The 14528-nt window shown below is 41.7% G+C and overlaps 1 protein-coding gene across 2 annotated transcripts in view; it reads right to left on the bottom strand.

Annotated features, from left to right (window-relative positions):
* The window catches only part of grin2aa (glutamate receptor, ionotropic, N-methyl D-aspartate 2A, a), a 248795-nt gene that overhangs the window by 98493 nt on the left and 135774 nt on the right, over positions 1-14528 (bottom strand). For both annotated transcript variants that reach the window (XM_049561003.1, XM_049561004.1), the window contains exons 3-4: positions 13252-13418; positions 6501-6929 (exon numbers count right to left, since the gene is read on the bottom strand). In XM_049561003.1, coding sequence (XP_049416960.1) covers positions 6501-6929; positions 13252-13418 — 596 coding nt within the window. The remainder of the gene's footprint in view (positions 1-6500; positions 6930-13251; positions 13419-14528) is intronic.

The following is a 14528-nucleotide window of genomic DNA, read 5'->3' as shown; positions in this document are numbered from 1 at the left end:
TATCATTACTGATTCACCATCAAACTTAACAACCTCCACTGCTGCTACTTCAGGGCTGCAGTTCGTCAACAGGGCTTAATGCAGTTGGAGGTTATGAGTTGCCAAATCATGGTCAAGAATCCCTTCATCCAAGATGATAACTCTTCATCATCAGAATCAACATTTGGCAGAAAACACTGAATTCACTTCAAATGGCTTTATATCCATGTTGTAAACACCGTTTTAAGAAAGACTGAGTTTAACCTCTCTAACTCCGTTCAGACACCGCGTTCGCCTCCCTCTCTCCTCTGTTAAATGGTATCTCCTAGGCGCACTATGTCATCAAACCATGTGATGTTTGTTGTCACCGGAAACAGGAAGCTCTCTGCTTTCTGAATCCGGCATCATTTTTCTTTTATTCCTTATGGTTTTTGCATCAGAGCAGCCTAAATACACGAAGTCCAAAAATCGCAGTGAGTGGTGACAAGTCATGTCATGCCGTTTTTCGAGAGAAAATGTTAAAGGATTACTCGCGATCTCATGTGGAGCGGCAAGTGGAGACTTAGATCTTTTATAAAAGGTAAGAGTCTCACTCCTAACCCTATTTTTGGCTGAGATACACCGTCTAGAAAGTGGGATCATAACTTTCACGTTTCATATGGCTTTATTTGGCGATATTTTATGGTGTTTCTGTCATAAACAACATCAGCTATCATAATCACACCTGATTTCAATAAGGTACAATGTTTGAAGCTGGCTGAGTGTTGTTTGATCACTGACAGTACTGTTTTGAAGCAGAATGACCAACTTGTCATTTGGGGCTCTGCCTGGATCTTTTCATGGAAAAACACTGTAGAATGGTCATACTTTGAGCAATTTTCTTCAAACTTGAAACAAATGTTCACTGATGAATGTTCACTCAGATGAAGCCACAGACAGTTATTCATCCTGAAAATGATTTTTTATTTTATTTTAGGCAAAATCTTCAACTTTTTACTGACTTCAGAGGCCCATTACTCTGTCTTTGTATCACCTAGAGTGTTTCTGACACTTTCACAAGAAACTTCAGGGAGTTTTCTTTCTGGCAAGACCTCATGCATGCATGTAGTCAGAGCGGTTCAGAAGCTACACAGTCATTTTAATTTGGGTATGTCATTTTAGGTGTTTTCGCTACAAAATGGGGTGGAGTCAAGAGGTTAAAATAGTGAACCTACCCAACAGTTAACCCTGTTTTCTTATTTTTAGGTGTTCCAAAAGTGCGAACAAGCGCTGGTCTTTTGAGGAGAGGACTGCAGTCCAGCGAAGGATGGCACGGTTTGTTGCTCTCAGGAAAGTACCAGCAAAGAATGACTGCCTGCTCTGCATCGAGAAAGAGTCTCCAGTGCTTAGCACCAGAACATGGAAGGATGTTAAATACTGTGTCTATAACGAAATTCTTAAAGTGGAGAAAATGCTGGGGGTCTATGACTCATGTTTCTCTAGTGTTTAGAGATTTGATGCAGATATGTTCTTTAAGATCCAGTCTGCTGGCTACAAGCTGCCAGTGTTCAAATTTTGTATTGAGTTGGCAGTAATAAGTACCATGTTTCTATTGATCAATTTACCAACAGTTTGTTGAGTTTTTCATTGCAATTTTTTGCAATAAAATTAACAGTTATGTGCTTGCTTACACTAGCTGTGTTTCTGTCTTTGACAAATAATCTTCAGTTTTCCTTTTCATAAATATTCAGCAGTCAAATATCAAAAAGACCCTCTGTTGTATTTGCCTCCTTACATAATAAATTTATGAATAATAAAAATGGCTATTCAGAATTGCAGAGTCTAAAATTAAACATTTCATTATTGCATATTCAGTATGCAACTTTACTATCACTAAATGAAGTTAAAATGTGTAAAAGAGAGTATCATAGTATGCAATTATGCTAAACTTGGCCTCAATAAACCTGTAGTAAGCATATCTCAGTTAATATTCCCAGTGAAATACTTTAAGTTTCCAGTCCTCACTTTGTTGGTTAAAAACTTTTTCTGAAAACTTTGTGTTTCTCAAAACCTGAAGGGGTGTATAGGGTAAGGGTGCCACCTACTGTCCAGAAATGCTATTTTCATGTTGATAGGTAAAGCAGAAAGGCCGGTCCTCACTTTGTCAGTCGATTTACTCGGTCCTCACTAAGCAGCAAGTACAAGAATGTGTGTGTGTGTGTGTGCGTGCTGGCCATGTCCTCCTATATCCCCTGACAGCCGTTGATGGTCTAACAACCCACACTGGCCCGTCGCCCCGACCTAGCCTTGACCAATCATGTTTCTCGTGTCTTGGCCCTGAAGCCCTATTGGCTGAGCTCTCTCACCCACAACAGAGCCATCTGTGGCCACTCATCACCTGGGTAACAACCTGAGGCAGCAGAGCATGCTGGGAACAAAGTCAGCTGGCTCTGGATATTCGGTAATTCTCTTTAGCGTAGCTGTGACAAAAAAGGAGCTATATTAGTGCGGAATTGGTATTTAAAGTCCTATTGAGGGTTATCAAAGCTGTAATCAATCATACTTTATTGTCTCATTGCACAAAATGACCATAATTTATGAGTGGGGGCTCATAAATGTTGCCGATCGATGCCAGTCACTCCTCTGTTACCTCAGTGACTAGTGAAATTTCAAGCCCTTTAAACAGGCAGTGTTGGCCCAGCCCTGTTTTTACAGTGAGCGCTGTAATCTCCCAGCTCCCCCTTAACTACCCACAGTGCTCCATCCACTTGGTTTCATTTTTGCAGAACCCAAATAAAAAACGATCCAAAGTGTACTGATGCAAGTTTGGCTGGATATTAGTTGGACAAATAAACAGCCTGTGTTGTAACGTCAGCCACATCAACCAAATGAGTTTCTGGTTGATTTACTGACCAATTGAAAACGTTTCTGGCCGATAAAATGTATAAACAGTTGCTGTGAGCTGAACTCGCAGGAAAATGTTGGACTTGATTTACTAAACTAATAAAAGTTAAAGGTCTAGTGTGTTGGATTTAGTGGTATCTAGTGGTGAGGCTGCAGATTGTAACCAGCAGAAACCTTTTCCGTGTTGCAAGCATGTAGGAAAACTATGGAGGTGGTGACAAAATGCAAAGGGCCAGTGTGTGGTTTGTCTGTTCTGGGCTACTGTAGAAACATGGCAGAGTCCTTGGAAGAGGACCTGGTCTGTACGTAGCAATAAACAGCTCATTATAACAAAACAGTTTTAATTACGGGTGATTATAAACTAATAAAAACACATTTATGACTATTATATTCCATATCTGCCAACATCTCCCCCTAAATCCTACATAATGGACCTTTAACTAACCTAGTGAACCATCCACTTGTTTCTGCAGAACCCAAATGAATATGTATCCAAAGTTTACTGAATATTGATATGAATTTGGCAGGATATGAGCCACAGAAGCCAAAAAAGTTTGTGGTTGATTTATTGGCCAATTACATGACAATGTTTCAGGCCAGTAAAAATGTATAGAAATGTATATAATGTATATAATATAATGTATATAAAAATTCAATTTACTAAACTTGGACCTGTTTCCTTGTTCATCTCTTTGCGATTTGTTTTCCCTCTCTCCTTCTCTTTTCCTCTTTGTTTAGTCTCTCATCCCTCTATGATTGTCATCCAAACCTTAAGTTAAAGGTCTAGTGTGTAGGATTAGCAGCATGTAGGGTTGAGATTGCAGAACTGAAACGTCACAGTGTGGCAAGCATGTAGGAGAACTACAGTGGCAGCCACAAAAACGTGAACGGCCCTATCTAGAGCCAGTATTTGACTTTTACATTCTTGGCTGCTGTAGAACAACAGCCCAGTTTCCACCAAACACTTTCGGTATGGTACCTTTGGAACCAAAAGAAACCCTTCAGACATGGTACCTAGACCCTAGTGTTTCCACTGGAAACAGTATTCTTAAATGTGGGTGGGGTTGTTGTCACTCACTGCTCCGTCCAGCACTCACTGTATTTCCTCGTTACCAGTGACACAGAGGGAAGTCTGCACCTTGTCTATAAAGAAGATAAAACAGGCTGCAGTGAATCCCTCGCAATGGTATATTTGAAAACATCCCATCGAAATATCCCATATCCGGGTTTGTGAATTTAGTCCTTCTGAGGCAAACTCAGGGGTTTAGTGTTGCCATAGCTCACAGAAACGACACTCCGCAACACATTTTTTTTCCTCGAATGAGGATTAGAATATATGTAATTCACATAATCCAGACAAAATTAATATTTATAAATGCTTTAAGATCCACTCATTACTAAAAGTGTTTGTCATATAACACGAAAACGGGAAAAAAGCATACCGAACTGTACTGTACTGTACTGTACTTTTTAGAAAACTCAACATAAGGCCTCAATTGCTACTTATACCACCTGATTTTTTTATCTATTTTATGCATCACTGTGAGGAGAGTACTGGAGGTGTGTGTGTGTGTTTGTGTGTGTGTGTTTCACAAATTGACTGCAGCTTTTTGTTTTCTGTGGTTATGTCCCTAAGTTTGTTCAGTTTTGCTCAAGAAAATAAACAGAAAATAAAAGTTTGTGAGAGCCTTACCATCGACCAGACTGATTTACTTTCTTAAAAGGGAAACTTTGAGCTTTGTGTCACCGCAGTGTGGGCAGTTTGTCGAGAACAATGCTGTTTGGCTTCCCTCCGTGCCATTCGGAGCTCCCCGTTCATCCACCAGCGGGGCTCATCGAGTCCTGCGTCATCAGGCAGACTTTAGCCGGCAGATGAACGGGGAGTTGCAGGCGCCGGCAGCCCGGAGGGAGGCTAAAGTTAATGCTAATGTTAATGTTACCTTCTGTTGGGTCTGTGCCGTGGACTGGAGGCTTTCTGTTGGGATGCTGAGGTATTAACGTTGTGCTCCTGTGGTAAGCCAGTCTGGTTTTATAATAGACACACTGTACAAAGTTTTCATTTCTTTGTAGCTGAAAAAAATAAAATAAAATAAAATTTGGACACTTTCTGTCACTTTTCTGGCCTTTTCACTTCTCGCCTTTTTCTCTCTTCATTTTGCAGTCCATGCCATCAAATTACATTTTGTATTTTGAGCATGGATGTGTATGGACGACATGAGGGGTCTTCCCCATGTCATGTGTCCAGCACAGTGTGCCACAGTAATATTCATCCATGGGTAACATGGTGGCCTGTGTATAGTTATATGGATTAAATGAAGTTTTGATGCAAGTAATTTGCATCAATTCGTAATTTTAATAATCAAGTTACTTGAGGAATGGTTTCAGCTCTACATAGTTATAAATATTATACACTATTTCTGCCAGTAGATACCCATAAATCCCACACCCTAAACTTTTAATATTTTCTAAACTTTTGAGATGAGCAATAAAATTTCAACCACCAGATAAACAAATCATGAAATTTGTCTTTCAAAACTGTTTAATATAGGACAAGTTGTTGATCTTTAACTCTAATTATTTTAGCCTAATTTCAAGCCTTTATCTGACACAAAAGCAAACTCATGGATGGTGACATGATTACTATGGAGACTCACACACTGGATCAATTCCCAATATTATAGTGATTTACAGTGCCAAAATGATGACTGTTAAACACCAAATACATCCTTATGCTTTTGACTGTCGCTAAATTTGCTCCTCCTCACAATCATTTTCTCATTTAAGCATCTCGTTGTTGCACAGCAGACACAGACGGCATTTGGGATTTTTGTTTTTGGAAATACATTTTGGAATTACATTTTGTCATTTGGATTTAAGAATCCTAATTTCACACTCCATTATTTAAAAAAAACAACAACACTGGGATGTAAACACAGGTTGTGTGTGTCTCTCCCTCCTCTGCCAGATGGAAAGCCAGACAGAGCTGGCAGGACCTGCAACATCTCCCACTGGCTGCCGGGGAGCGAGCGCATGATGAGAAGGAGAGCAGAAGAGAGTGAACGGGCGATGGAGGACTAAATGAGAAGAGGAACAGAAGGACTCATCAAGGAGCTCTTCAATTTTGGAGAGCACTCATTTGTAGCGGCTTCCCGCTGTTACCCCAGTCTCAGTTTCTCCCCTTTCCCTCTTTCTTCGCTGTCTAAATCACAAACTCCATCCTCAACTCCCATTCACCTCTTTCATTCCCCCTTCTCTTTCTGACTCCTACACTTCCTCTGAGCTCTAACTCTGAGTCCCTTGTTTTCTATCCAGTAATTGCATCTTTCTTCAATCTCGATCCGAAAAGCAGACTTGGTGGAAACTTGGAGGAAGCCTCTAATTACTAGGGGTGAAAACAAACAAGGCTGTGGCAGGAAGCCATGCATTCAAACAAACATCCACACTGAGATTTCTGTGTGCATCAACACAGCCACTCGCTTTATAGTACGCTATAAAAATATACAAACCTCATGAAATCTTTTGGAATTCCGCCGTCTCTATTTTTCTCCCCTCTTAAAAGACACATAGCTCACTGTGTTTCTAATGATTATGGGCATGAATGCCAAAGAAACACATCCACACACTCCTTCTTTACTTACTTATGTAGCGCACTGGGAGGCAGCTTGGTTGTCTTCTCCATCTGGCCGTAACAGGACGTCTTGGCCTCAGGGATGTCGCCATACTCCTCCAACATGGCTGCCGCTGCTGACGTTATGATCCCCAGACCATCCCGAACTCGCGCCTCCAACGGGTAGTCCCAGTCATCGTATGACACCGAAATCATTCCCGGTGGAAACTCGTCGGGCGTTATTTCCGGGTTCCCAGTGGTGAGCGACGGCACAATCCAGATGTATCCGAATCCGGTGAGGCCCAGGGAGCGTGCCTCCTCCAGGATGTACACCGCCTCGTCCTTGGAGCAGTAGAGCAGGACCACTGGGGACTGGACCTTCTTGAGCATGATCTGAGAGCGGCTGTCTTCCTCCACTGCGTCCAGAATGATGATATTCTGCAGGTCCCAGCCCACAAAACTAAAGCAAGGATAACGAGGACAGGAGTGAAATGTTAATATTTAACTAATAGACTATTAACTTTGCTCAGGTGCTGGCAAGGGCGGTTGTAATTATCCATCATAATTAATATCATTGTTAAGTGCGATGTGAATGCTAATAGGTGTAAAGTGCTTATTGTCAGGGGAAACACATTAGGGCTAAATGGAGAATGCAAATGCTAAAGCTGGTTCTGTATAATGATGCTCAGCAGGTTCCAGCCCACACAAGCAAAGGACAAGGGGAACAAACACTGGCCTCTTAATGTGAAAGGGCCCGTGGTCAACGTGCTAATTGGGGACAACAGTTATCAGAAAAAAAGTGCTGTCATCAACATGGAACGCAGCTTCGGTCACACCTCCTGGACAAAAAATAGGCTTATTAATATTTCATTACTTCTGCCCGACCATTTGGCTGAATAGAGATCCTCTATGGAGGGTAATGCTCAAAGCAACTGTGAAAGAAACGAAAGCGAATTTCTGCAAACCACGGATATGTTACATTTGCATTATCAAGTTTCTAAAATGATGTTGATGGAAGGTATGATGGATGGCATGACATCTAGGCAAGATACCTGCCAAGCTGCAGACCCCTATTTGAGTCTAACAAACGACAAAAACGGTTGTTCTTAAGCAATTTATCGCTACATTTCCAGTGGCTTTATAATTACCAAAGGTGGGTGTCTTTGGCAACCCATTGCTGTGTTTCCGTCAGGGATAGTTCCACAAAAATCGGTTGTTTTTTTTACTGAGTTATTGCTGCGTTTTCTGCCAGGATAGTGCACCAAAAGTAGTTGTTTTTACTTAGACATCACCCTTTTCAAGCCAGGATTGTGCTGCCAAAAGCGGTATTTTGAGCCAAACCATGATCTTTTTCTAACCATAACCAAGTGCTTTTTAACCAAATGGTCACTGTAACATAAAGAAACACAAAGTTTAAATGTATCCACTACATAATAACATACAAATGTCATGTATCTGTGGTTTGCAGACACACATAATGCGAACATTTATTCGGCATTTGAGTTAAAAGGAAAAATATCATTAGAATTTCAAAGCAGTTTTTTTTAATCTAGTTTTGTAGCCAGAGTTAAAAGTAACAAGTGCTTTTAAAATGATAATGCATTTGTAGAGTATCTTTTCTCCATCCTGTGGGACTGGTTGTTCTTTGAATATCCAGCAGGTCCCAGTGCACGAGGCTAAAGAGCAACAGAAACAGAGGACATGGTGGTTGTGTTCGCAATTAAAGAAAATAATGTATCATTAACTGGTAGAATGCAGGAGCACAGGCCCTTAATGGCAGAGCTGGCAGAGCGTGGGACAAACACAGACGCGCACACACGAACACGCACTGGAGAGTGAGTGTGACATACAACTGGGAAAAAAGGGAAGAGGTTAACCGTTGTGAAAGAATCCAACAATAGACAGGTAGTGTAACATGAGAGTGATTTGGGACTTGCTGACCACTTCTTGCTGTTCAGAGTGATAATGGTCTACAAGTCCCAGATGACAAAACTAGTAAAGAGAGACAATGATACACAGAGATGCATTCAAGGGGTAATAACAAGTACAGGAGAATGTGATACTGCAGTGTTCAGGAAGTGCATTTCTTGTTTTCAAGCCATCATACCGATGTGGGTGTCACATGCAGATCGATCACCTTGGTTTGTGTGTTCGAGACGATCCGGACCATACAGGTAGGTGAAAATGTGTCCAATGCCTGAACAACCACTCCCCTCCAAAAACTGGTCTCTTAAATCTGCAGATTATACTGACGGACACACCACCTACCTGCTGGCATTCATCTCCACTAGAAAGCCGATGTACGTTGTCATCCACAAAATATATTCCCTCATCTCATGTCATATATCTGGGCCTGTATTTCATCGAGGCTACTGCAAGTGCCTACAGTTTCTATGGCCGGGTCAGCCTTGACTCTCCGAGATGACCGCTCCAATTCTCTGTTGTGAATGATGGAAGTCCATTGGTATTAAAACTGTCTGCCCATGACTAAGTCACTGCGAACCAGCTGAGTGCTGAAACAGGAAATCGACAACAGGTAATTGCAGGTAATTGGGCTTATTATTTCTCGTTTCATAAATGATGACTATTATTTCAACATTGAGTTGAACATCACTTCTGGAGGTGGTGCGGATATTGACATCTGGGATGTTAAGTTACTTTTCTTTATTACAAATCTGTAGCACCGTGGAGCTATCTTTCACTAAAGTATTGTCAATGCATTTAGGAGGAGTGGATATTGATTGGAAATAGAAGCATAAACAACAGGCTTGGATTTGCTTGATGGGAAAATGTGTACAGGATCTGATTCCTATTTGGGCAGATTAGATAAAATGTGACACATTTTCAGTAGCTCATGCTTCCCAGTTTCCTGAATGCAACACCTGTTTGAGGGACAAATTCATAATCTCATTCAATCAGCCAGTTAACCATCTGCTGCCACTCTACGTGTAATTTAAACAATTGTAACCAGTGTTACCAAATACAGACACGGGCAGAGAGTGTTTGAATCACTGTTTGGTTTGACATAAAGAGTAACTGCTAATGAAAAAGACCCTCCTCAGCTGGGTTTTAATATATCACAGGTTCAAGCGCCGGCCTTTGCCAGCATCTCAACACTGCTGAACATGGATCATTAATTTGACATTTTTTTGCCAAAAATTATGGCTTGCTGTTCTCTTCAGCAGTTTTTTCTCTTTCTCTCTGCGGAGAGCTACAGCATCAGTCAAAATGACCTAAAGGGGCGGCAAACAGCCAAACTGCATGTGTAGTAAACCTACCTGTCATCTACATTAATTTTAAGAATGCTGATGAAATCCTTTTAGTGCTAGCTGCCTTTGAAGTACATACTGTATGAGTGGAGCAGATGAAAAACACAAGGCCAGAACACTGTGTGCAGTAACTCTTCTGGAAAGTAAACTTTTCCCATTCTCTGGGGAAATTTGCAGTGATAATGGAGAAGATTACACCCGAAATGGGGAAATGGGCTTGGAGAAATGCCCGGGCCAGAGGCGCATCAACTCTTTAGGAAGCATAACTACAGTGCTTGTTATCTTCAGTTTTTCTTAGTGCAAACTGTTGGCAATGAAAGGTGATTTCAGGAGCGATGACGCAAAGGGTTAGGTGAGGGGGAGTCGAAGGGCCCATTGCTCATGTACTTCACAGCTCCTCCATTAAGGCTTTATTTGTTTAATATAATATCATTTGGAAGTTGTTTATCTACATTGCAAGGTAATGTGTTATTCTTGCAGGGTTCAGCAAGTTTAGCGAGGTCTTTACAGTCTTGTGTAATAACCCTGCAACATAAACCCAAGAGTATAACGGCCCTTTCCTCATATGATTGTTAGCCATTTCAGCTGGCGGCAGGACTCCAGGGATGACGATGTCTGTCGGTTGGTCGGTCGGTCCAGCAATTGGGTCCGGACTAACAATATCTCAAGAACAATTACATGGATTGACATAAAATTTCATATAGAGATCTGTGTTGCCCAGAGGATGAATTCTAATGACTTTGGTGATCCCCTGACTTTTTATGTTACGCCTAATGGCACCTTAATGCACAGGCTTACCACGGCTCAAGTCCTGGGCCCTGGGCCTCTAGGTGCCTCACTAAATCTGAGCCGAAAAAAATGTTAAGGACAAGGTAAAAGCAGGCAGATGGAGGAGACCACGAGCCGGTAAGAGAGCCCTCTGCTGTACTAGAGGAGGGTGGAGGACTGTGTGGTGATGAAGAGGGAAGAGACAAAGTGGCACTTCTTGGCCATCTGCAGGCTTTTCATTGAAAAGACTGATTTCTCCATGTTGCTGCTGCGCACACAGGCCTACCTGGCTGATAACCTGGCTTAGTCTTTACTTTTTGTTAATGTGTTGTCTTATATTGATGAGTTTCATATTCTGTTTACGAATTAGGAGGGCACTTCATTTACTATTTGTCGTTGTCTATTGACGGGGTATCTGAATTAATGTTGCTGTGGCGTACTGTTGAAGGAGGGAAGTACTCCAAAACAAGCACAGCCCCGCACCTAAAGTAATAATAAGGCGGCTATGCTTGTGCCATTGGCAGAGTAAAGTTTTTTACTAATCCACTAAAATATCTCCACATCTACTCGGTGGAAAGGCAGGAAACTTTCGAAAGAGATTCATGGTTCCCAGGTGACTTCGATTTCCTGATTTTCTCAACTGCCACTATGAAGTTGATTCTCCAAATAAAAGGGAAGTCTGCCACATGGTTGTCACAGCTAGCAATGCAACTCTATCAGCAAATGCACTCACACCATGACTGGTAAAGTACAGAACTGATGAGATTTAATTAGTTCTTGAGTTACATCATTTTGCTGCTGAGCCATCTTGTTGGTTCCCTTTAAGGGGTAATTCCTTTGTTCCCAGGGTCCTATGTTCCCCAGTTCTAAGTAATACATAATGGGAACCTTTAAAAGTTGTTCCCCAGCTCTGTATTCACTTAATATGACATGGGTTAGGGTTAGGACTGATTGATTATTCAAATAAAAAAGAGGAAGGAAAACAAAAAATGAAAAAGGAGATAAACAATTTTCAATCAAAAGTGGTCGACGATTGCTATTTCCAAACAGTTTAAAGAATAGGAAAGAAGTTTAAGGCCATGTTAGGTAATTTATAAAATATCTTAACTTGAAATAGGAGTTTTAATGCGTAAACAGAATACTGAATTTGGGAACATAGGATCCTGGCAACGCAGGAACCTGGGAATGTAGAAACGTCGAACGTCGGATCCTCGGAACAAAGAACCTTGGCAACTTAGTATTCTGAAAAATATGAAAATAGGACCTTGGACACAAAGAAAGAAACTTAGGATCATGGGAACACAGGGCATTGGGAATTTAGGATCCTGGGAACATGGGACCTTGGAAACTTGGGATCCTGGGAACATAGGGCCTTGGTAACTTAGGATCCTGGGAACAGAGAACCTTGGAAACTTAGTATCCTGAAAAATATAGAACCTTATGAAAATAGGACCTTGGAAACAAGGAAGCTTGGAAACTTAGGATCCTGGAAACATAGGGCCTTGGCAACTTAGCATCCTAGAAAAAGACGAACTTTGGAACATGGGACCTTGGAAACATAGGATCCTGGGAACATAGGATCTTGGGAACTTATGATCCTGAAAACATGGGACCTTGCGAGCATAGGTCCTTGGGAACACAGAAACTTGGAAACTTAGGATCCTGAAAGCATGGGACCTTGTGAACATAGGACCATGGGAGCTTAGTATCCTAGAAAAAGACGAACTTTGGAACATAGGACCTTGGCAACTTAGCATCCTAGAAAAAGACGAACTTTGGAACATGGGACCTTGGAAACGTAGGATCCTGGGAACATAGGATCTTGGGAACTTATGATCCTGAAAACATGGGACCTTGCGAGCATAGGACCTTGGAAACATAAGTCCTTGGGAACACAGAAACTTGGAAACTTAGGATCCTGAAAGCATGGGACCTTGTGAACATAGGAACTTGGGAACATAGGACCATGGGAACTTAGTATCCTAGGAACATAGGAACTTGGCAACTTAGCATCCTAGAAAAAGAGGAACTTAGGAACATGGGACCTTGGAAACTTGGGATCCAGGGAACATAGGACCTTGGGAACACAGAAACTTGGACACTTAGGATCCTGGGAACATAGGGTCTTGGTAACTTAGGATCCTGGGAACAGAGAACCTTGGAAACTTATGATCCTGAAAAATATAGAACCTTATGAAAATAGGACCTTGGCAACGAGGAAACTTGGAAACTTAGGATCCTTGGAACATAGTGTCTTGGTAATTTAGGATCCTGGGAACATAGGACCTTGGCAACTTAGCATCCTAGAAAAAGAGCAACTTTGTAACTTCAGACCTTGGAAACGTAGGATCCTGGAAACATAGGATCTTGGGAACTTAAGATCCTGAAAACATGGGACCTTGCGAGCATAGGACCTTGGGAACATAGGACCATGGGAACTTAGGATCCTAGGAACATAGGACCTTGGCCACTTAGCATCCTGGAAACATAGAATCCTAAGTTTCCAAGCTCCTGACAGCATGGGACTTTGTGAACATAGGAACTTTGAAACATAGGACCTTGGGAACATAGAAGCTTGGAAACTTAGGATCCTGGGAACATAGGACTTTGGGAAATTAGGAACCTGGAAAAATAGCAACTTGGGAACATAGATGCACTCCCTAGTTTAAAAGTAATCAGATATTCAGTCTAAGATAAAGTAAAACAGTGGAGAAGAGTATAACACAGGTGTCTAGTTGATGCTACCTGTTGTCCACGGTAGTTTTTAGGATGTTGATGAACTCCTGGTAGCCGGGGAACTTTGACGTGACAATGGAGAAGATGTGCCAGTCGTACTCCTCCATGATGTTCAGCATCAGCAGAGCCTCCTGCTGGATGGAGGCACCGAACTGGAAGAATGTTGACTTCACATCCTGAGAGAGGAGAACGGGGGGGAGGATAAAGGGAATAAGGAAAGGAGGATGAAGGGAGGGGAAGAAGAAATTTAGTTTGGGATTCATTTGGATTTTTGTCATACTTCCCTTATTAGTACAACAGCTATTCAAAGTGCATCTCAGAAATATCAATCAACAGAGCATTTAAAATTTGGCAGTACACAGACAGTCTCTCACACTCACACACACACACACACACACACACACACACGGATCGAGAGTAATAAGCGTCTCATGGAGGAAATATATGGATGAGGGGCTCAGAACAATTCAATTAAGCTCAAATTGGATTGGTGCGGTACAGGCGGGCTGCAGAACTCTGTGGGCCTGGTTCTGGGGGAACGAGGGTTACATTCACTCTGAGTCACTCGTATCCACTCCATTAAACCTGACTCAGAATCATTTGCAACTTAATTCAGCCAAACTGAGACATGGGCTTGGACAGAGCAGACAAGCACTATTACAGGTGGACAAATTAACTCTATTCATTTATGTTGGAGGTTCAAATGAGTCATTACGGTGCAGGCTATTAAATGAGGTGAAATGAGTCAAAATAAATAGTGATGAACAGTGAGGAAGAAATAAAGAATGTGGCATCACAAAATGTGTGGACTGACGAAGCATTACCTCGTCTTTGATTGTTTGATGCATGATTTGTTGTGTGTGTGTGTGTGTGTGTGTGTGTGTGTGTGTGTGTGTGTGTGTGTCTGTGTCTGTGTGGATTTCTGTTACCTTGAAATGTCAGAGAGTTCACACATGGCTTATCTTGACACCACTTGTCTTTGGCACTCTAATTATGATAGACTTGCAGGTTGTGTGTGTGCACATCTTCTATGTGTGCGTGTGTGTGCGTGTGTGTGTAAAGCTGCTACCTGACAGCTCAAACAAAAGGACAAGGGCTAAGAAACACAGAACAAAAGGTTGGAGAGAAAGATGTGAGAGAAATGAGGAAAAAGACATTCTGCCCAGTGTCACTTTGCAAGATCACACCTGCTCTTAAAATGAAGAAATGCATCCCACACACACACACACACACACACACTCACATACGATGTTGCACAGAAATGAGTGCACTATATGTACACACTG

This window comes from Epinephelus fuscoguttatus, linkage group LG19 (genome assembly GCF_011397635.1).
Source record: "Epinephelus fuscoguttatus linkage group LG19, E.fuscoguttatus.final_Chr_v1".
In the NCBI taxonomy this organism is placed as follows: domain Eukaryota; kingdom Metazoa; phylum Chordata; class Actinopteri; order Perciformes; family Serranidae; genus Epinephelus; species Epinephelus fuscoguttatus.
Note: the sequence above shows the minus strand (reverse complement) of the source record. Positions and strands in the feature narration are given on the sequence as shown.